We start from the raw sequence: 20,570 nt of genomic DNA, 5'->3' as shown, positions 1-20,570 counted from the left end.
GCTTGGACTACTGCAGTGGCCAGATTTGATAAAGTGAAGGCCCGTGGGTTGTTGACCTTTTTAAAGGATTTTTACCCAAACGTTGTTGAGCTTTTTAGGGTTGAAGTTGTTGAGCTTCTTTTAGGATTAAGGTTTTTTTAGGATTTTACCCCAGGAAATAAACTGCCACAGGGGCCGGATTAAACCGACCGGCAGGCCGGATCAGGCCCCCGAAACGGACTTTGAACATGCCTGGGCTACTGCCATGCGCTCTCCATGGGGCTGCCTTGGAAGAAACTGCAACTAATCCAGAATGTGGCAGCCAGACCGGGGACTGGGAGCGCCGCCAAGACCATATACCGGTCCTGAAAGACCTACATTGGCTCCCGGGATGTTTCCGAGCACAATTCAAAGGGTTGGTGCTGACCCTGAATGCCCTCAATGGCCCAGTAGACCTGAAGGAGCGTCTCCATCTCTGGGTTCCCCCCAAGAAGTGAGGTCTTCACATGCAAGGGAAACCCCTAACTCCCCGAGGGTCTCAGCCCCCTCGGCTCCCCTCTCCTGGTGCCGTTCCTGGGATTGGGGCCGCTCTTGCCGGGTGGAAAGATGCGCGCCAAGGTTTTTGGAGCCTGGAGCCCCTTCTCCTCTGGCTGCCACAGCTGCTAAATTCCACTAAGCCGCTTATCCTGCCGGGAATTCTTCCAACAGGACGAAAAACAGAGCCACAATTCCTTCCCCTTGTTATAAGAATTGAAGGTCTCCGATATATAAATTTGGCGTTCATAAATTTACAAGGCAAACACATACATAACTATATAAGCTCCATGTCTGAAACAGTACAGGAAGACAGTCCTGAATCCATTTTGACTCTCTGACCAAATGTTTCTCTGCAAGAAGGGAGGGAAGGGAAAAAACCTCTCCATTGTCTCTTTGCTCACAAATCCTGCCTTCAGGGCACATTTAAGATACGAACAAGAAACATTTGAGGTCAATTTGGGAGAGGCAAAATGGTTTCAGGACTTTTCCCCTGTACTGTTTCAGACATGTGGCTTATATATTTATGCATGTGTTTGCCTGGCCCATTTACAGTGGCACCTCGGGTTACAAACACTTCGGGTTACAGACTCCGCTAACCCAGAAATAGTAAAAATAAAAAAATTCCTTCCAGTAGCACCTTAAAGACCAACTAGGTTAGTTCTTGGTATGAGCTTTCGTGTGCATGCACACTTCTTCAGATACACTGAAACAGAAGTTGCCAGATCCTTCTATATAGTGAGAAGGTGTAACCAGAAATAGTACTTCAGGTTAAGAACTTTACCTCAGGATGACAGCCGAAATTGTGCGCCAGTGGCAGCGGGAGACTCCATGAGCTCCAGTGGTACCTCAGGTTAAGAACGGTTTCAGGTGAAGAACGGACCTCCGGAACGAATTAGGTTCTTAACCCGAGGCACCACTGTATTTTCTACCTCAGACCTTACAATTCTCATGACACCGAGAAGAGGAATCAGGCCAGGAATTAGCTGGGAGGCGGAAAGAGGAGGAAGAGAAGGTGGACAGAGAGGTCTCCTCCGGAGGGGAGAGATTCTTCTGGAAAGAGATCTCTTGGGTCTGCGACTTGGAGGTCCCTCTGGAGGAACGGACAGAAAGGAAGGAAGGACCCCCTTGGTCAGAGCCAGAGGATGAAGTGCCAAACAAGGGAGAAAAGCTTGAAGGGAAAGAACCTTGGAAGAGCTGAGGTCTCCAAAGTCTCATCCCCCCGGGGCATAGACTTCTTCTTCATTTGAACAAATCCTGCCGGAGACTCCTCATGGTGAAGTTTTACCTCACGCAAGTCCCTCCAAGACCATCTGAGGGAGTTGGAGGGAACTGGTGGAAGTGAGAGGCCGTTGCATAGGAATGGGTGGCAGCGCCATGATACGAAGTGAAATCCCACAGAGAACACAGAAGAACCAGTTTCATAAAGTACTAGAGCTATTTGATTAAAAGGAGGGAAAATTCCTGTCAGAAAATGGCCAGCAAGCGCCAAGCCAGAGACTCAGGGTGACCCAGGGCAGAGCTGCTGCATCTGAGGGAAATCCTCCCCCTGAATGAGAGATGAGGAGACTGAGATGGGACTTGGCTAAAGCTGAAGCAGAGAAAGAGAAGCATAAAGTTGAGCAGAAGTGGTGTTGTGTGAGGCGGGCCTCCATTTTGAAGCGAGAGAAGAGCCCAATGGCGCCAGGGGGGAAAAGGGCTGTTGCGCCCATATTAATTGGTGGCAGCGCCATGATACCAAGTGAAATCCCACAGAGAACACAGAAGAACCAGTTTCATAAAGTGCTGGAGCTATTTGATTAAAAGGAGGGAAATTTCCTGTCAGAAAATGACCAGCAAGCGCCAAGCGAAAGAGACTCAGGGTGACCCAGTGCAGAGCTGCTGCATCTGAGGAAAATCCTCCCCCTGAATGAGAGATGAGGAGACTGAGATGGGACTTGGCTAAAGCTGAAGGAGAGAAAGAGAAGCATAAAGTTGAGCAGAAGTGGTGGTCTGTGAGGCGGGCCCTCCATTTTGAAGCGAGAGAACAGCCCAATGGCGCCAGGGGGGAAAGGGCCGGGGCAACATTCCCAAGCCTTTGCAACTGGACCCATCTCTTCTCATGCTGCTCTCTCCTCTGGAAACGGAGCAAAAGTTTTCTCCGTCTTGAGGAAAATAAAACGTTGGAACTGAGCAGGGGTGGGGAAAGCGGGTTTTGCTTCTCTGGGCCACAGACTCCCCAAAAGCGGCCGGTCTGGGCAGCCAGGCAGCCGTTGTGAAAGGGAGGAAGGCGGGAAACTCCAGAATCTGAATGGAGAACGGCTGCCATTTTCCTGAGGCAAAAAGCAGAGAAAGGGAGGGGGAAATGCCAGGCGGGAAAGTTCTGCAACCTGCACTAAAAACGAAAGAGAACAAACTCTTTTTGTGCCGGCCGAGCGATGCTGCAACTCAGGGGATGCTCAAGGACGATTAAGCATAACTAATGGTATGAGAATTAGAAGGTCTAAGGTATGGTTACTATTAATTGGTGGCAGCGTCGTGATACGAAGTGAAAGCCCACAGAGAAACGTACCCAGAGACACAGAAGAACCGGTTTCATAAAGTGCTAGAGCTATTTGATTAAAAGGAGGGAAATTTCCTGTCAGAAAATGACCAGCAAGCGCCAAGCCAGAGAGATGCTGCGACTCAGGTGATGCTCAAGGACTAATTAAGAAGCATAACTAATGTTATGAGAATTAGAAGAGCTAAGGTGTCAAATAAATGTTCCTAAAGGTACCAGGCAGAGACATCCATAAGTGTATAAGCCACATGCCTGAAACAGGCCAGGAAGAGAGTCCTGAAGCCCTTTGGACTCTTTCCGGGGCCTCAACTCTTCCTCTGCAGTTGGGATGGAGAGGGGAAAAGCTTCCCCCTTGTCTCCCCCCTGCCCCCAATCCTGCCTTGAGGGCACCTTGGGGGTGAAGAGGGGAATTAAGATGGATCCTCACCAAAGGAGGGCCGGGCTCTCAGCCAGGTCAACCCAGCAAGAGGTCTCCTGGCCGGCAGGATTTCTGCTGTAGATGCCCCTTCTGTAGATTGCAGGGTGGCAATTAAAAAAGTCTCTACCAGGCACCTCCAAAGTCCATTTCGGGAGTCTACTCCGGCCCACCGGTTGATTAAATGCGGCCCCCGTTGCCACATTTATGTCCTGGGGTAAAATTCCCCCCAAAAGCTCAGCAACTCCAATCCTAAAAAAGCTGAACAGCATAACAGCATTGCGGTTAAATCCTAAAGAAAGCTCAACAACGTTGGGGTACAATTGTTAAAAAAGCTCAAGAACTTCAGTCCTTAAAAAAGCTTTGCTCGGCCCTCACGTACGTTCACTTCATCAAGTCTGGCCCTCTTTGGAAAAAGTTTGTGCTCTCCTGGGCTACAGGGAGGGCAATTTCAGGAGTCCATAGAAGAGCTTGCACTCCTTGTGTGGGGAGTGAGGACCCTGTTGCAACAGATCAATAAAGATCAATAAAGATCATTAATAAAGATCAGGCTCACTAGCTGCTTTGCTTCTCAATATGGCCTCTGTTATTTTCTCCTTCCGATAAGGAAGCTACTTAAGGACTCTCGATGGGCTCTTGGACACCCCATAAGGGAAGAAGGGCAGGTTTTATTTACAAGACCCCCTTGCAGAGAAGAGGGAGAGCATTGATGGCGCTTTGGGATTGGAGCAAGATTGGAAGGGGGGGTCCAGAACTTCGGATGGACTGATTAACCTAAGGTTACCAGACGTCCCCATTTCCCCGGATTTACAAATCAGTCCCCTGACAAAATCCATCTATTTAGCAGGAAGTTGAAAAGTGTCCCCAGAATCATTGGAAAAAAATCTGGTAACCTGATATTAACCGCAACCTCAACCCAAATATTGTCCGTCACCCTCCTGGCTGGGCGCTCACCAACCTGCACCCAGAGACACCTAATAATAATAAAAATTATTATTATTATTATTATTATTATTATTATTATTATTATTATTATTATTTATTTATTTATTTATACCCCACCCATCTGGCTGGGTTTCCCCAGCCACTCTGGGCGGCTTCCAACAAAACACTAAAATACAATCACCTATTAAACATGAAAAGCTTCCCTAAACAGGGATCCCCCGGGCGCATTATTTTCCCTTACCTCCATACTCAGAAAGGACACCGTCGTCCGGCTTCGACGCATGGTGGCCAAACCTTGGAACGAGCCGCCACCGGTTCCTGTCCCTGCAAAGAGGGGGAAAGAAAATGAGAAAAATCTACCTTCAGGGTCGATCCAGAAAGCTCACAACTTACGTTTTCAATCGGAGCTGGGTTAAAAGCACTAACCGCTGAACTTTGTTTTCAATAATAATGCCTCTATCGACTATTTGTCCAAAATGAAAATTTCCTGATTGTGGCCAAGTTGTTCTGACGCTCGAGATCATTTAGGCGCTGGCAAATTAGACTGATTGCTTTACTAAAACCCAAAGTGAGTAGATGCCATGCTGATAAACCACAAGAGGGAAGTTTTGGATGGGCAATTTTAGACCAGGCGCTCTGGTGACCTTGCAGGACTAGGGATATTAGACCGGGGGGGGGGGGGATTTGAGTTTTGGCAAAGCCAAGAGTTAAATGTCCTATGCCGGATCCATAATTCTACCGGGGAAGATTAACCTCTGGGCGCAATGATGCGTTTGGGACCCAGGGCGGGACAGAGAAAATTTGCCTTAAGAACTTTAATAATAATAATAATAATAATAATAATAATAATAATAATAATAATAATAATAATAATAATACAACAATAATAATAATTTTATTTATACCCTGCCCATCTAAATTTGATTGGCAGCTTTCGTAGCTCCAAGGTGAGCCTGTCAAAATCTGAGCCCCATATAATAACTGTGCTAGAGGTTTAGCTTGGAACACTTCCAGGACTGATGGTAGATCACGTTTGCACCTTTTTTTAAAACTGATGACAAATGCACCTTTAATTATCATTATCACCAGCATAGCCTTCATTAATTACAAATTAAAGCATTATAATGTACAGAGGGATAAGATGCCCCCAAACTTCTTGCTGGGTGTCCCCCCCCCTGAACTTTTTAGGCTGGTTACAGAGCTTGTTTGCCACCTTTTGTGTGCTTTCAATATCTGGTGCCCAGAGCCGAAAACACCCCCTCTCTCTTAACAGATTCCGGCATTTCTTGGACTTACCGTTTGCAGGCCTCTCTCGCTCCTTTTGCTTCTCGAACTCGGACCCCTCACCTTGCGGGAAACTTCAGCACAAAGGCTCTCCCTCCTTGGCTGGGTGGAGAGGATTGAAAAGGAAGCAAAATAATCCAAGTCCCTTTTTTCTGAAACGGGGAGGAGCACCCATGGCCTGCATGCACCTTGGAGCACCCTTCCCCACCCCCTGCCCCCACCCCACTCCTCCCCAGGGAGTCCTGGCAAGCGTCCCAGCCTGGCAGGAGAAGTGGCGGGAGGGCCTGACTGGTTCAACTGGAAGAACCGAAATGGGGAGGACTCCAGGGTTTGTGCGACTGCCATCCTCATCGTCAACATGTGATAGGATTGTAGATTTGGGTGGGACCTCCAAGGGGCATCTAGTCCAACCCACTCTTTCTGCCCCACTTTGGGCTGTGACCCACAACCCAGAGATCAAGAGCCTCGTGCTCTACCCACTGAGCCATCCAGCCACTGCTCTTGGTCCCCCTAAGCCTTTCCCAGAAAAAAGGGAGCCCATTGCCCAAGGTCTCTGGCCTCACCCCCCTCCCTGCCAATTGCGTTCCAAGACACATTTTTTAAAAAATAAAAGAAATAAATGATTAATTGGGCGCGTTGGGAAATTAACCCGGAGCCTTGTGACTCCGGTTACAAATTTGCCAAGTCTGGGCGGGCAGAGGGGGCAGCCTTCCCTGGGTTGAACACCCCACGAGGGATCCAACATGTTATTTCTTATTCCTTCTGAATTCTCAGAGGTGTCAGGTTTTCCGCCGCGGCACTCTGCGCATGCTCCTAGGCGACGGAGGGGCTCCACCGGTTGTTTTAATACTGTAAGCCACCCTGTGACCCTCAAGCGAAGGGTGAAGCATTGATTTAATAAGCAATAATAATGCTAATAATTGCAGCTAGCAGCCATCGATAGCCCTCCCTGAATTTGCCCAAAGCCATCCCTGCCTCCTGCAGCCGGGAGTTCCGCGGTTTGTGTTATTTTTGTTTTGATTTTCTTTATTCAGTATTTTATGTGAAATACCCCGAGATCTTTGGGTATTGGGCAGTATAGAAAAGAAAGAAAGAAAGAAAGAAAGAAAGAAAGAAAGAAAGAAAGAAAGAAAGAAAGAAAGAAGGCTTTCCTCTCTGAGCAGATTCTCTGTTGATGTGCAACCCTCTCCAGTTTTGAAAGCAGCCTCCCTGCTGGCAAAACCAGCTGGGCAAAACCAGTCTCCTCTTCGCAGGAACACCCAAAACACACCCTTTGGCCTGGCGCCATTTATCTTGTCCAGGTTTATTTATTTTTTGTTCCCCGGGACGTTTAGAAGGTGCCAGGAAACTCATATTTCTGCCTCTGCGAGGCTGGTGGAAAGACACTGTCAGCCACAGGCTGGGGAAACCCAGACAGTTGGGCGGGATAAAAATAATAAAATTATTGTTATTATTATTATTAGTGCTTTTTTTCTTTTAAAAATGTTTAGGGGTGCTCTCATTTTGACACAAGAAAATCACCATTTTATAGTTCAAATCGGGGGAAATAAATACAGTAAATGGACAAAAGTACAAAGATTTGCAAAATGTTTAGGGCTATGCGTGCGTACCCCTGCGTCCCCCCCAGAAAGAAGCGCTGATTATATTATTATTATTATTATTATTATTATTATTATTATTATTATTATTATTATTATTATTATTATGCCAGTTAAGCTCCTCCTGCCAAGGAGACCAGCAGGCCAATTAGGGTGACTAATTAACTCTCAGGCCTCGTTACTTATTAGCCCAACTCCGCGGAGGTGTGCAGAGGAGGGTGAGTGGGGCTAGATTTATACTCATTAAAAAATCACAGGAAAACATGGATCAAGCTCTAGCTTAGGGCCCCACTCTCTTGGGGGGCCCAAAAAATTTAAAGGGGGAAAAACCTGGATGTCCATTTCCAGAATATAAGATAGAAAACCAATAAAACAAAATCGACATGCAGCAACCATTTTTAATGTTGTGTCGGCTCCTCGGATGTAAGTCATGGGCCCCGTCTGCTCCCTCAAATATCCCTGCTTTGCTCCTTTCTACATATAGGGTGCCAACATTCTGCATGTGCAAATGGCTTTAGATACCTATCAGGTCCACAAATCACCATATAGCATATATTCAACCCAAAAAACAGCAACAATTTGCCGTTGACATAGAAAGGGCCCCATTACCTTCAGGAGCTGAGGGCCTCATCAAACCTAAATCTGACCCTGACTGTGTCCAGTTCTGGGCATTGCAATTTAAGAAGGGTGTCGCGCAGATTTATACTCATTTAAAAAGTTACAGGAAAACACGGATTATGGCTCAACAGCGCCATCTGGTGTCAAATGTCTAGAACACAGTCATAACAATATAATTGAATTTAGCGTTAATTGAATGTAGCCAAGTCCCAAGATTATCCAGAGTCTGGAAGCCGAGCCGTTGAAGGAGCTGGGCATGTTTACTCTGGGAAAGAGGAGGGATAGGAGAGCCATCTTCAAATCTCTCAAGGGCTGTCGCATGGAAGAGGGAACATGCTTGTTTTCTCCTGCTTCCAGAGGGCAGGACTCGAACCCGTGGCTTCAAGCTGTATGAGAGGAGATTCTGCGGACTCTCCTTCCTTGAGGGTTTTGAAGCAGAGGTCGGGTGGCCATCTGTCAGGGATGCTTGCGCTGAGATTCCTGCATTGCAGGGGGTCAGGCTGGATGACCGCTGGGGTGTCCCTTCTACGTTTCGATGGCTATATGATTCTGTGCTTTGAACACACCCAGATTAACCAGCATCCAAGAAAGTCACGGGGACAAATTTGGAAGCTTTTATTGATATTATTATTGCACAGGCTAAGTGACAGCAGGATGCGGCCCTTCTTTCGGCAGGCCTTCGGGGGGAGTGGGGTGGGAGGGGAGCCAGGCTACTTGGGAGGGAAATGGGCAAACGGAGAACCTTCCGTGACTTTGCCCTGCAGGGAAGGAAGAGAGAAAACAGAGAGGGGAATTAAAGCTGCAGTGAGATTCTGTTGAGATGCCAAAGTTTTTCAACCTTCCCAGCCCAGGAGGCCAGCGTAGTTTTAACCGCAGCTCCAGAACTGGGGGGGACTTTCCCTCCCCACACAGCCACCCCCCCAAATCCCAGGCATCTACCCACCATGGGGACCTCGTCCAGCTTCTGGAAGGCCGGCTCCCTCCTCTTGTAACATTTCACCAGGACCACGACAGCGCCAATGAGCAGGATGACCACGAAGATGCAGATGATGGCCACCAGGCCGGGTTTCTGGGAAATGGGCGCGTCCTCGCCGGATTCAGCTGTTGGGGAGACGCACACGGCTTTGAAGCTTGCCAGCGTTTGCCCTGGAAACAAGCTTTCCGCAGCCCGAGGGCCACATTCCCTTTGGGGGGGCCACGCCATGGGCGGGACCAGAGGCGAAAGCAGATGGAGCAACATGTATTTTAAAAATTACCCTCGTATAGTACATTAGTTTCTGCATGCACACAAACACACACCTGTCAGGAGCGAGTCAGCAGCAAATTGCACTGTTAGCTGTTCATGAGCTCAGTTCCTGGAGCATCTTAATCTCAGGGTTGTGGGTTCAAGCCCCACGTTGGGCAAAAGATTCCTGCATTTTTTCTTATCCTCAGTCAGAAAATCCAACAGGAGAGGGGAATTGTGAGGCAACCGTGCCACCTGGTGGTCACCGGCGTTGAAGCAATATTCTTCAGCATCAACCTCGTTGGACTGGTCATGTTGTGCGGATGCCCGATTATCGTCTTCCAAAGCAACTCCTCTATCCCGAACTTAAAAATGGAATGAGTAATGTTGGTGGTCAGCAAAAGAGGCTCAAAGACTGCCTCTAGGCAAAAAATTTAAAATGTAGTATAAACACCGACAACCGGGAAACACTGGCCTGCGAGCGCTCCAGCTGGAGAACAGCCTTTCCCAAAGGTGTCCTGGGCTTTGAAGACACTCGAACTCAGGACACGAGGGAGAAATGTATAAAGAGGAAGGCACGCTTGGCAAACCCTCACCGGGACAACTCCCACCTGGAAACCAATGTGCCCACTGTGGAAGGACATGGGGATCCAGAATTGGCCTCCACAGTCACTTAGGTACTCATTGTTGAAACTGTGTTTATGAAAGACAATCATACTTGGCTTCCTGCTCCTTTTCCTGTGCTCTTCCCAGCCATACAGAGCAGGCAGGAATTCAACTGGTGCAGTGCTGTCAGCGCTTCACCTCCATGCTGGAAGAAAAGTTGTACCTTGTCGAATTTCTGCACCCATCACATAATCTGCAGTGACCGGTGGCTCAGATTCACTTGTGGGGCTTCTTTCGGGGGGTCATTGTGAGGAGTCACTGGACTAGATGGGACCCCCTTGGGCCAGATCCAGCTGCAGTCAGACTCCTTGCATCTTCTCACTCTGTGTCTGTTCCAGGTTTTATTTTGTATTCAGAGAAGGAGTTTTGTTTTTTCTTCAAATACACTGTGCGTCACTAAACACACACGCCTTTTTTTAGGTGCCTTTAATACTCTGCTTGTAAGGCAGTATAAAAAGTGGCTGCCAAGACCACATAACACTGGTCCTGAAAGACCTACACAGGCTCCCAGGACGTTTCCGAGCACAATTCAAGTTGTTGGTGCTGACCTTGAAAGCCCTAAATGATCCAGAATACCTCAAGGAGCGTCTCCACCCGAGGGCCTTCTGGTGCTTCCCTCAATGCAAGAAGTGAGGTGACAGGGAACCAGACAGAGGGCCTTCTCGGTGGTGGCACCCGCCCTGTGGAACGCCCTCCTACCAGATGTCAAGGAAATAAACAACTGCCTGACTTTTAGAAGACATCAGGGAAGTTTCTAATGTTTGAAGTTTTATTGTGCTTTTAATATTCTGTTGGGAGCCACCCAAAGTGGCTGGGGAAACCCAGCCAGATGGGTGGGGTATAAATATATTACTATTATTATTATTATTATTATTATTATTATTATTATTATTGCAAGCCATCATGAACGCTCCTCATTCAAAAAACCCTTCTGCGGAAGATACAGGAGTTGTCTACAGGAAGATCCTAACAGAATCAGAGAACTGTGGAAGGGACCCTGAGGGTCATTCAGTCCAACCCCTTGCAATCCGATTCCCTACAAAAATGATTATTAGCCCCCAATCCTGGACAGGCAAAGTATCGCTGCTCGAGACAGCACAGGATGCTGCCAGGATCCAGAGGGCACCCTCACCTGCCTCTCACCTGTGGTGGAGTTGTGGCTGGCGGATGCGGCCTCTCGGCTGGTGAGCAGTGGCTCCCTGGAGCTGGCCAGGGGGGTTGTGAGTGGGGCGGTGATTGTCGTGTTGCCCCCCTCCCTGGTGGTGCTGTTGGTGGGCCTTGGAGGAGGCGAGGAGCCCAGGTGAGTCGTGTGGTTGGCAGAGGCGGTCTCTTCTGTGGGTGCTTCTGATGCCGTGGGGCTGATCTCGCTGTGGGGTGCATCGGAACTGGGTGTCCTTAGATGTTCAGAGACGGTCGGGGGGCTTGCTGCTGAAGAGCTGGGAGTGGCCTGTGTGCTGGCTGAGACAACTGCAACGGGAGGGGAGGGGCAGTCAGAAAGGAGCAAACCTCCACGGCTCAAGGAATCATCATCATCATCACTTTTAATTTGTATACCGTCTTTCTGTCTTACTATACCCAAGGCAGTTTGCAAGCTGAAGAAACAAAGAATGGATGTCTTATAACCATCAAATGCAATACAAAAACATGAGAATAAAACATAGCTTTAAAATAAGCAACCTGCATCAAATAAAGTAACATTCAGAAATCGTTAGAATAGTATAAGAATAATAATATCAGCATATAAAAATTAAACAGAAATCCACTCTTAACAATTACAATAAATAATTTCTAAACTACAATCAATAAAACCACTGCAAGCCACAGTGCATAAAATAATACGATACAAATTGAGAAGCAGAGACTGGAGAGTGAATCGTCGCAGTGTACCGTTGGGACCCCAAAGGGTCATCCAGCAGAGCCCCCTGAAATGCTAAAGGTGGCCCGATGGAACCTCCATGGCCCAAGCTAGTCTACCTCTGGTTTTCTGAAGGCTCAGCGGTAGAGCATCTCACCTAGAAGACAAAAGGTCCCATTGTTCAATCCCCAGGGGGATCTCCGGGTAGGCTGGGGGGAGACTCCTGCCTGGGACTCCGGACAGCCACTGCCAGTCTGTGCAGACAGTATGGGGCTAGGTGGACCAATGGCCAGACAGCTTTCAGAATCATGAGGACTAGAATCTTGCTTTATTTTTTCAAAGACGAGATGCAGCTGGACACTCCAACCCAGCCTAAATCTGGCCCTGGGTAGACTGCCTCCCAAACTGGGGGTTCTCAGGCAGCGTGGCAGTGATACGCCTTGAGTACAGTAAGACAGAAAGAAAGGGAAATGAAAATACGCTCTGCCTGGCACGGTGCCCGTGTGGCTCTGACGCCCATGAAGGTGGAACGGGTGCAAATATTGGCCGAGGCTCTCGAGGGCTGCCCGCTACAACCGGCCTCGCCTTTCCCTGCCAGACAAGAGGAGGGCTGTTCCTCCACCTGCACGGCACAAATAATCGACACACCTGGCAGAATCAGATTGTGGCGCTGCCCCACCTTCGTGGGCACAGTCTGTTTGGTTACTTCCCCACATCCTGCTTCTCTGCCAGAGGGACGGGGCAAAGACGGGTAGCGAGGCCGGGAGTTGTGTTTCAGACCGCAACAGAAACGGGATGGGAACCCAATGGGGCAGCCGTTCTCCGTTGTGGGTCCCCAAATGTCACAAACCAGTGGGACGCAGAGGAATGGGGTGGGGGGAACCAGCTGGGGAACCCCCAAGGGCAGTGCTGGATTTATGTAAATTGTTGCTGTTTCTTTGTGTTGAATATATGCTATATGGCAATTGATGGACCTCGTAGGTATCTCAAGCCATTTGCACATGTTGCCCTGCAGCCAGTCCATGCAGAATGTCGGCACCCTATATATAGAAAGGAGCAAACCGGTGATATTTGAGGGAGCAGACGGGGCCCATGACTTACATCAGAGGAGCCTGCACAACACAAAACACGGTTGCTGTCTGCAGGTTTTATTTTATTTGCTTCTTATCTTATATTTCAGAAATGGACATCCAGTTTTGTTTCCCTTTAAAAAATGTTGGGGCCCCCAAGAGAGCGGGGCCCTAAGCTAGAGCTTGTTGAGCTTAGACGTCAATCTGGCACTGCCCATGCTGCCCCACGTCCCAGTCCTTCTGCAGCCCCCCACCAGCCCCCTACCTTGATCTGAGACCACCAGCAGCAGAAGGACCCACACGGCCATGGCAGCCGAACCCGGTTCTCCTGGAGGGGGAAGGCAGGGAACGCAGCTGCTTGAAGGAGTCTCCTCCCGCCTGCGAACAGGACCCAGGCACCTGTCTTGCCACCTCTCCAAGGAGGCGGGCACCTGGGCAGCGGCCAAATCCCGGCTTGTGATGCTTGGCACCTGGAAAGAAGGAAGGAGCGTGGCCTGACAGCTCCCCCTTCTGGACAGGTGAGGGAAAGCAAGCTCAGAACTCACATTTTTCCCCCCTCTGGGCCTCACTCAGAATAAAAATTGGCTCACAACCATACTGAATTTTTAAATATAATGTATTGGCCCGAATATAAGCCACGTCCGAATATAAGCCGCACCTTTAAAATTCAAGGGGGGGGGGAGGAAAAAAGGCAATACTTGAATATTTGTGTGTGTGTGTCATTGAATCTTCCTGCCCCTCTTGCTCTCCTGCCACCCCTTGGAGAACTGCTGCAATACGCCATCACCTGGCTTGTGAAGAATCATCACAGAATTGTAGAATTGGAAGGGGTCCGAGGGTCATCTAGTCCAACCCCAGGAACCTTTCACCCAAGTGGGGCTCCGACCTCAACCAAAGTCAGAAGCTACGGACCGGCGATGTTGGTGGAAAGGCGCCAGGTGGCGCCATCCCTACGGCAGCCATTTCCCTTCCAACGAAAACAACTTTTTAACTCCTGATTTGCTGCTTTTCTTCCCGTTGCTGCCTTTGAAAGGTGTCTGTGCTGCTTTTTGATCTCACGATGGCCGCGTTAAAGCATTTTAATCTGCAGGCAGACAAGGCCTGCCGCACTCCAGAAACCCTGGAGAGCATCTCTCAGCTGGCGTAGACACGGAACTGGGCAAAATGGACCAGCAGTCCGACATTGTGCCTCTGGAAATTGGACATTTTGCTCAGCTGCCTTTGGCATCTGCCTGTCTTGGGAGACAATGGAGTTTGCCTCCAGAGGGGAAGTTAAACCATGGGAGAATCACAGCTCTGGCTGCGAATGCAGAGACCAGGAACTCAGTGTGGCTGCCTCCTGTTTTGTTTTTGCTGCATTAGCAAAAACAGGCCTGTACCCTGGGGTACAGGCCTGGGCAGTGGGTCTGGGGGTCCTGGGCTGCCCAGATGGCAAGACCCCCTTCTCTGCCCCACTGATAGCATCCATAGGAAATCAGAGCAAGATGTTTGGCACCAGCTTGGCTGCAGGAATTGCCGGAAGGAAGCCTTCAAGGAACCATTTGCTCCCGAGCCTTTTCTTCTCCCAAATATATCCCACAAGGCAGGGGAGGTTTAGGGTCAGAGCCTTCCAGGCAGAGGGCCTTCTCGGTGGTGGCACCCTCTCCCATCAGATGTCACGGAAATAAGCAACTAACCCGACCTTTAGAAGACATCTGAAGGCAGCCCTGTTTAAGTTTTTCATGTTTGAAGTTTTATTCTGTTTTTAGTGTTCTGTTGGGAGCCGCCCAGAGTGGCTAGGGAAACCCAGCCAGATGGGCAGGGTATAAATAATAAAATAATAATTATTATTCCTTCTCTAAGATGGTCTCCCTTCCCAGGTGGACGAGCCCCACCTGCCCCCACTTTCCTTTCCAGCATGGGCAGAAACCTTCTTGCCCGTTGGACCCCCTCTTGGTCTCTTCTTCGCCTGCAGGGGAAGCCCCTAAGTCCCTGGGGGTCTCAGCCCCATCGGCTCCCCTCACCTGGTTCAGCTGGCCAGTCAAAGCCATTCCTGGGATTGGGGCCTCTGCCAGCACATCCTGGCAGCTTCATGGAGCCACAGATGGGAGCTGAGTGGAGGGGGGGGACCAAAGGTGGGCAAACTGCCCCAGAAGGAGAATGTGCCCTCCAACAGAGGTGCCCCCCAACACCCCATCCGCTCAGTGGCATAGAGCCCGTGCTTTGCCTGCAGACATCCCAGCAGCAACCCCCTGGCATCTCCAGGTACCCCCAACCCCCAAAGTGTTGTGAGAATTATAAGGTCTAAGATATAAAGGTTCTTAGAACAAAAGCAACAGTGGATCTAGATGCCCGAAACTGAACCATCTCGCTACAAGCCCCCCCCCCCTTGCCGTGTCCCTCGGGTCTTGTTGATTTAGCTCTTCACTTCTGAAGAGTCTGCCCTGGTATTTGTATTTATTTATGTAAGAGGCTCTTGGGCTTTTTCCTAGAAAAAGGAAAAAAAATTGCTCCCAAGTAGGGAGCAATGCTAAGAGGCTAGTGTATTGTTTAAGCCGGGTGGTCAATGAATTTACAGCTGGGGAATTGACAAACTTGCTTGCCTTCTGCCTTTTTCTAATTCCTCTTCTGTCTTCAAGGAGTTTTATACATGCCTTTCCCCCATTATTCAGATAGTGTGTGCGTGTACAAATATATATATACAATCGTACCTCAGTTTTTGAACATAATCCGTTCCGGAAGACTGTTCGAGTTCTGAAATGTTCGAAAACTGAAAACAAGCCGTGTGGCTTGTTTGACTTCCAACGAGAGTTCGAAAACCGAAGCATTTACTTCCAGGTTTACAGTGTTCAAAAACTGATATGCTTGTCAATGGAGAGGTTTGAAAACCGAGGTACCACTGTGTGTGTATGTATGTATATATATATAAATCCTCTGTATACTTACTATTTGAGAGTGACCTCCTTAAATCCAATGGGGTTGATAAGGTCAAGGATTCCCGTTTGAGGCGACCACGGGGCAAACAGAAACCAGGGTTGTCTTTATTCTGTGTTATACTTCCTTCCTCCCTCAACATCAGCTCTGGCTCCTCTTCCTGCAGGAATGTGGCCCCTGACATATTATCCCAGTGGCCTTTGACCAAAAAATAAAAATTATCCCACCCTTGATCTACACCCGTGAGGACTAGAAATCCCATCCCCTCTCCTTTTTAGGATAATCAAATAGATTTTGCATCCTAGAATCAGAGAACCACAGAGCTGGAGGGGACCCCAAGGGGCGTGTACCCAGCCCCACTTGTCTTCTGGTGATGCTATCAGGGTTTCAACCTAATGGGCATGGCTGCCTTTGGTGGGTCTGCTCTGAAAACAACTTATTTGGCTCCAGCTCTCTTGGTTGTGGGTCTTCGCCGCTAGCTGCCCTCCCTGCTCACAGCCCCCTTACCAAGAGAGAAAAAGGGGAAAGTTTTTTGCCCACCCTTCCGCTCCCCCAGCCTCAAATGCACATGAAATATTTCTCTCCTTGCCCCCCAATTCTCTAGCAATCGGACAACACTCCACATCTGGTTCTGCTATTAAGCTGTGGGGAGTCAAGGTAGGCCTGCCTGCGTTACTCAGCTCGGGGAAGTAAACACACATGTAAGCACAGCCCAGTCCTCTCTTGGCCGAGTCCCAGGGCAAAGCAAACCCGTCAGGCAGAACAGGGGGGGCCTCTTCCGACTGCATCCAGCCGCTGGGCCCTCCAGCTAACTGCTAGCACCCCATAATCATAAATTTAAGTTTCCAGTCCACTGTGTTTGGAAGAAAGGGCTGATTTAAAGAGGAGTCTCTTCTGCAGGCTCTGCCCCTGAGCTCCACCAGTTCCCAGCTGCAGTGCTGCTGTGAAAATTATTATTATTATTATTTATTAATAGCATTTCCCCCAAAGATTCTAGTCCTCATGGTCGTGAGGGGAGGATTTAAATAAGCTGTCGCCTTATGCCAAGAGCACTGAGCTCAGCGACTCTCCCGGGGCTTCTGGCATGAAGTGTTTAATTCCCAGCCGTACCTGGAAACGGCAGCAGTTGCAATCCCAAGACATTCTACATGCAAAGCATGTGTCCTATCCCTGTCCTAAGGTCTTCTCGCCAGAATCGAGATTGCGATTCTCGTGGCTCTAAGTGGAGGGGGGGTTTAGGTAGCAGCAAGGAAATTTGGGGTGCAAGCCTGTCCAGTGTGCAGGGGGGTCCTGGGTTGGCCAGACAACTCCCCCTTGACCTCACTGATGGGGCCCAAAGGACAGAGACCACCCGTACCCCAGCCTTTAATGTTCCACTAGTCCACAAAAGCCCCCCTTCTCATACACAAAGCCCCCTTCTTAAATTCCCTGCATCCTATGGGTCTCAGTATGGCTTGAGTTCCACCTTTGAGAGGACGGAAGCTGCCAAGGGGGAAATTGAACAAGCCCAGGAGGAGGCAGATGGGTGAAGTCAACCCTTAAGATTTATACTAGACCAGCAAGTCTAGTATATCACTTGAACTCAGGACGCAAGGGAGAAACGGGCTAAGAGGAAGGCATGCTTGGCAAACCCTCACCGGGATCAACTCCCACCCGGAAACCAATGTCCCCACTGTGGAAGGACGTGTGGATCCAGAACTGGCCTCCCCAGTCACAGACTCACTGCTAAAACAGTGTTCATGGAATGAAATCTTACTCGGCTACGAGGAATCGCCAAAGAAGAAATTAAATCACTCACAAAATCAAAACCTTTCACTATCAGGTTTTGTCCAATGCACTTATTTTAAGGCCATCTGTCTGTCTTTTATTTATTGGTACACAACTATCTCATGTTTCCCCAAAAGAGTTCAAGGTGGCCTATCGTTGCCTTCCTCCCTTCTACCCCTAACAACAACTCTGTGAGGTAGGCTTAGGGAGGGAGAGACAGTGACTCGAGGTCACCCCACCCACCCACAATTTGAACCCTGGTCTCCCAGGTCGTAGTTCAACACTCTAACCACTACACTATGCTACCTATTTGTAACATTTGAGTTCTCAGAAATTGAATTAATGGGTTTCAAAGGGACACAGATTTGGAAATACTCAAATTTGGAGTCCATACTCCCAAACCCTGACCTTTTGTGCTCTAAATGTTCTGAAACGTTTCCAAGTTGTTTTGTTACAATTACTTCGAAACTTTCTTACATGGTTTCAGAATTGTTTGCAATAGAGTTGCTTTAAATAGTTTTGCTTTAAACTTCCTAATGTTTGCCAGGGAAGGCAGGCCAGAAAAACAAGGAGCCACCCTCCGAACCTAAGCTGAATTTGAAGCTGAGACCTACCCCCAACCTAGCCAGATGGGCAGGGTATAGGTAACAAAATAATAATAATAATAATAATAATAATAATAATAATAATAATAATAATAATACTGATCCAGAGCAACTAGACTGCTGGGCTTTTAAGAGGTCCTAAAATCTATCCAACATAACCAACGTCACCCCAAAAACGCACACACTCCCCCCCCCCCGCCGCCCAAGGCTGTGTCAAGGGGTTCAGTGCCCAGCCTGGGCACCAGAGGGCGATGGCACCCCACAATTTTGGGCTCAGGAGCCTCCCCATAAAATTGACTCTGCAAGGCCAGCCTTTGCCAACTGGGCGCCCTCCGGATGTTTGCCTCGCCAGCCGAGGGCCATAAACATCTGGGAGGCTGCTTCTGAAGGGAAGATAAAAGCTCCAAACTCTCCCACGCAATAATACGCCAAACAGACAGTCTCTTTTTTTTCCAAACTCCTGCACAGGATTTTTACTGCACAATGGAATGTGATGATAGATAGAGAGATAGGATACAATGGCAAACCTCCCCCCAAAAAACCGCAAGAAAAGAGGGGCATATGAAACATAAATATGGCGGGAGGAAAGGCCTGGTCTCTGGGGAGGAGGAGGAGGGGGAAATAATGGAGGGCCGAGAGTGGAAGGCAGAGTCACATCTGGGCACGCTGCGTTTGGAGGGGTGGGGAAAGAGGGGCAAAGTCCGGGGGGGGGGTGAGACTGGGTAATGGCAGCTGCGCTGGGTGGGAGCTTCCAAAAGCAGCCCCTCCCCAAAATCCTGCGCCCCTCTCCTCCAGGAAGTTTTTAAAAAACGTCTCAAGTCCTCTGTGCGCGCGCGGCCCCAAAGGAAGTCTTGGAGAGCGGGGGACCCCCCTTCGGCGCCCGCAGCCATCCACCTCTGCATTGTCCGACGTGGGGGGGGGGGGTCCGCGCGGAAGAGGAGGAAGAGGAGCCGGGGTCCGGAGAGGAGAGGCCGCCTCCCCCCCCTCCTCCTCCGGGCTCCTGCGCCCGTCCCGTCTGGCGGCGCGCCCCGTCGAGGCGCTCAGTAGGCCGGCACCTGGTGGGGGGGCTGCTGCTGGGCGGCGGCGGTCTGGGGCAGGAGCTGGCAGCCGCTGTTGACGTGGCTGAGCACCTTCTGCTTGAGCTGGGCCACCTGCTCGCGGAGGAGGTTGGCCGTCGAGGCCAGCTCCGAGTTCTGGCTCTTGAGACTCTTGACCTTCTCCTCCAGGCGCGAGATGCGCTCCAGCTTCCGCCGCCGGCACTTGGAGGCGGCGATGCGGTTGCGCAGCCGCTTGCGCTCGGCCTTGATGCGCTCCTGCGTGTCCATGTCGATGGGCGACAGGGGGGGGCTGTCGCCGAAGCTGGCCACCTCGGGCACCGTCTGGGGCTCGTCCTTCAGCGGCGCGGGCGGCGGCGGAGGGGGCAGGCGCGAGTGCGCCGGGAAGGGGCTCCCGTCCGTCGGGTAGCCCCCGGCCGCGCCGGCGAAGGGGCTGAGGTTGGCGTAGATGGGGGGCTCCTGCGGGCCGTGCTGCTGCGAGGCCGGGGCCAGGCTGGCGGCCGAGGGCAGCTCGCCCCCGACGGGACCCCCGCCGCCGCCGCCGCCCAGCTGGTTCTGGTTGTGCAGGTCCTCCAGCGCCTTCACGAAGCCGGCGGCGAACTCCTGCTCGTCGGGGGCGCCGCCTCCTGCTCCGCCGCCGCCGCCTTTGGGGAAGTGGAACTGGGCGCCGCCGCTGGTCGGCGTGGTCGTCACCAAGCCGTTGGACTGGATGATCAGGCGCTCCAGCTCGGGAGACGCCAGCTTGAGCAGGCCCAGGTCCGGCGAGCTGAGCAGCGCCGCGCCGTCGGGGGCGCCGCTGGGGGGCTGCTGCTGCTGCTGCGGGTGGGGGCCGCCCCCGCCGTGGCTCTTCCCGGCCGCGCCCGGGTCGAGGGCCAGGGAGAGCCCGTCTTTCTTCATCATGCTGGAGCCGTCGGGGAAGGCGCCGCCGGGGCGCGCCGCCGAGGGAGAAAGGGCCGCCGCCGCCGCCGACGAGGCCGCCAAGGCGATCAACACGTCGTCATGGTAGAAAGGAATTTCCATCCTCTTCCTCCTCCTCCTCCTCCTCCTCTCCCCCGCCGGCTGCGGAGGGAGGGAGGCAGGCAGGCAGGCGGCCGGATCGCGCCCGCCTCCCCTTCGACGACGGGCTGGCGCGCAAGCGGCGCTTGGCGCAAGGGATCCTCCGGGGGCTTGGGCAGATCGGGGCTCGGCTCGCCCCCCAGACGCCGCCGGCGACGACCCTCCCCCCGCCCCCTCGCCGCCGCTCCCGACTGCGCCTCGCTCCTCCTCCTCCCCCCGCGCGCCTCTCTCTCTAATGCGCCGGCCAGCGCGCGCGCCCCCTCTATATAGCCTCCGCCGGCCGCTATGAGCTCACCGCCGACGCCTCCCATTGGCTGGAGATGACGTCTGAAGGGGAGGGCTGCTGGGCGCGGGGACACGCCCCCGTCTCCTCCCCCCTCCCTCCCCCGGGCGCGCCCCCGCCCCGTCGCCAGGCGACCCGCGCCGACAACTGCGCACAACAGCGC

The 20,570-nt window shown here is 51.1% G+C and overlaps 3 protein-coding genes across 3 annotated transcripts in view; all 3 read right to left on the bottom strand.

Moving 5' to 3' along the window:
- PDE4C (phosphodiesterase 4C) overlaps positions 1 to 5,805 on the bottom strand; it is a 51,306-nt gene extending 45,501 nt beyond the window's left edge. The window contains exons 1-2 of the mRNA XM_081177714.1: positions 5,709 to 5,805; positions 4,654 to 4,736 (exon numbers count right to left, since the gene is read on the bottom strand). Coding sequence (XP_081033840.1) covers positions 4,654 to 4,695 — 42 coding nt within the window. The 5' untranslated portion in view covers positions 4,696 to 4,736; positions 5,709 to 5,805. The remainder of the gene's footprint in view (positions 1 to 4,653; positions 4,737 to 5,708) is intronic.
- A 2,698-nt stretch (positions 5,806 to 8,503) lies between these two features.
- Positions 8,504 to 14,573, bottom strand: CIST1 (colon, intestine and stomach enriched 1). Its single transcript, XM_081178120.1, has 4 exons — positions 12,994 to 14,573; positions 10,947 to 11,270; positions 8,856 to 9,013; positions 8,504 to 8,670 (listed from the first exon to the last, which is right to left on the bottom strand). The coding sequence occupies exons 1-4, from the start codon at positions 13,034 to 13,036 to the stop codon at positions 8,623 to 8,625; spliced, it is 573 nt and encodes a 190-aa protein (XP_081034246.1). The 5' UTR covers positions 13,037 to 14,573; the 3' UTR covers positions 8,504 to 8,622.
- Positions 14,574 to 18,996: 4,423 nt separating this feature from the next.
- On the bottom strand, positions 18,997 to 20,353 carry JUND (JunD proto-oncogene, AP-1 transcription factor subunit). Its single transcript, XM_081177975.1, has one exon. It carries the CDS (start codon positions 20,086 to 20,088, stop codon positions 19,054 to 19,056), a length of 1,035 nt encoding a protein of 344 aa, XP_081034101.1. The 5' UTR covers positions 20,089 to 20,353; the 3' UTR covers positions 18,997 to 19,053.
- Positions 20,354 to 20,570: the final 217 nt, after the last annotated feature.

Source organism: Podarcis bocagei, assembly GCF_964188305.1.
Source record: "Podarcis bocagei genome assembly, chromosome: 18".
In the NCBI taxonomy this organism is placed as follows: domain Eukaryota; kingdom Metazoa; phylum Chordata; class Lepidosauria; order Squamata; family Lacertidae; genus Podarcis; species Podarcis bocagei.
This window is presented reverse-complemented; position numbering and strand designations above follow the sequence as displayed.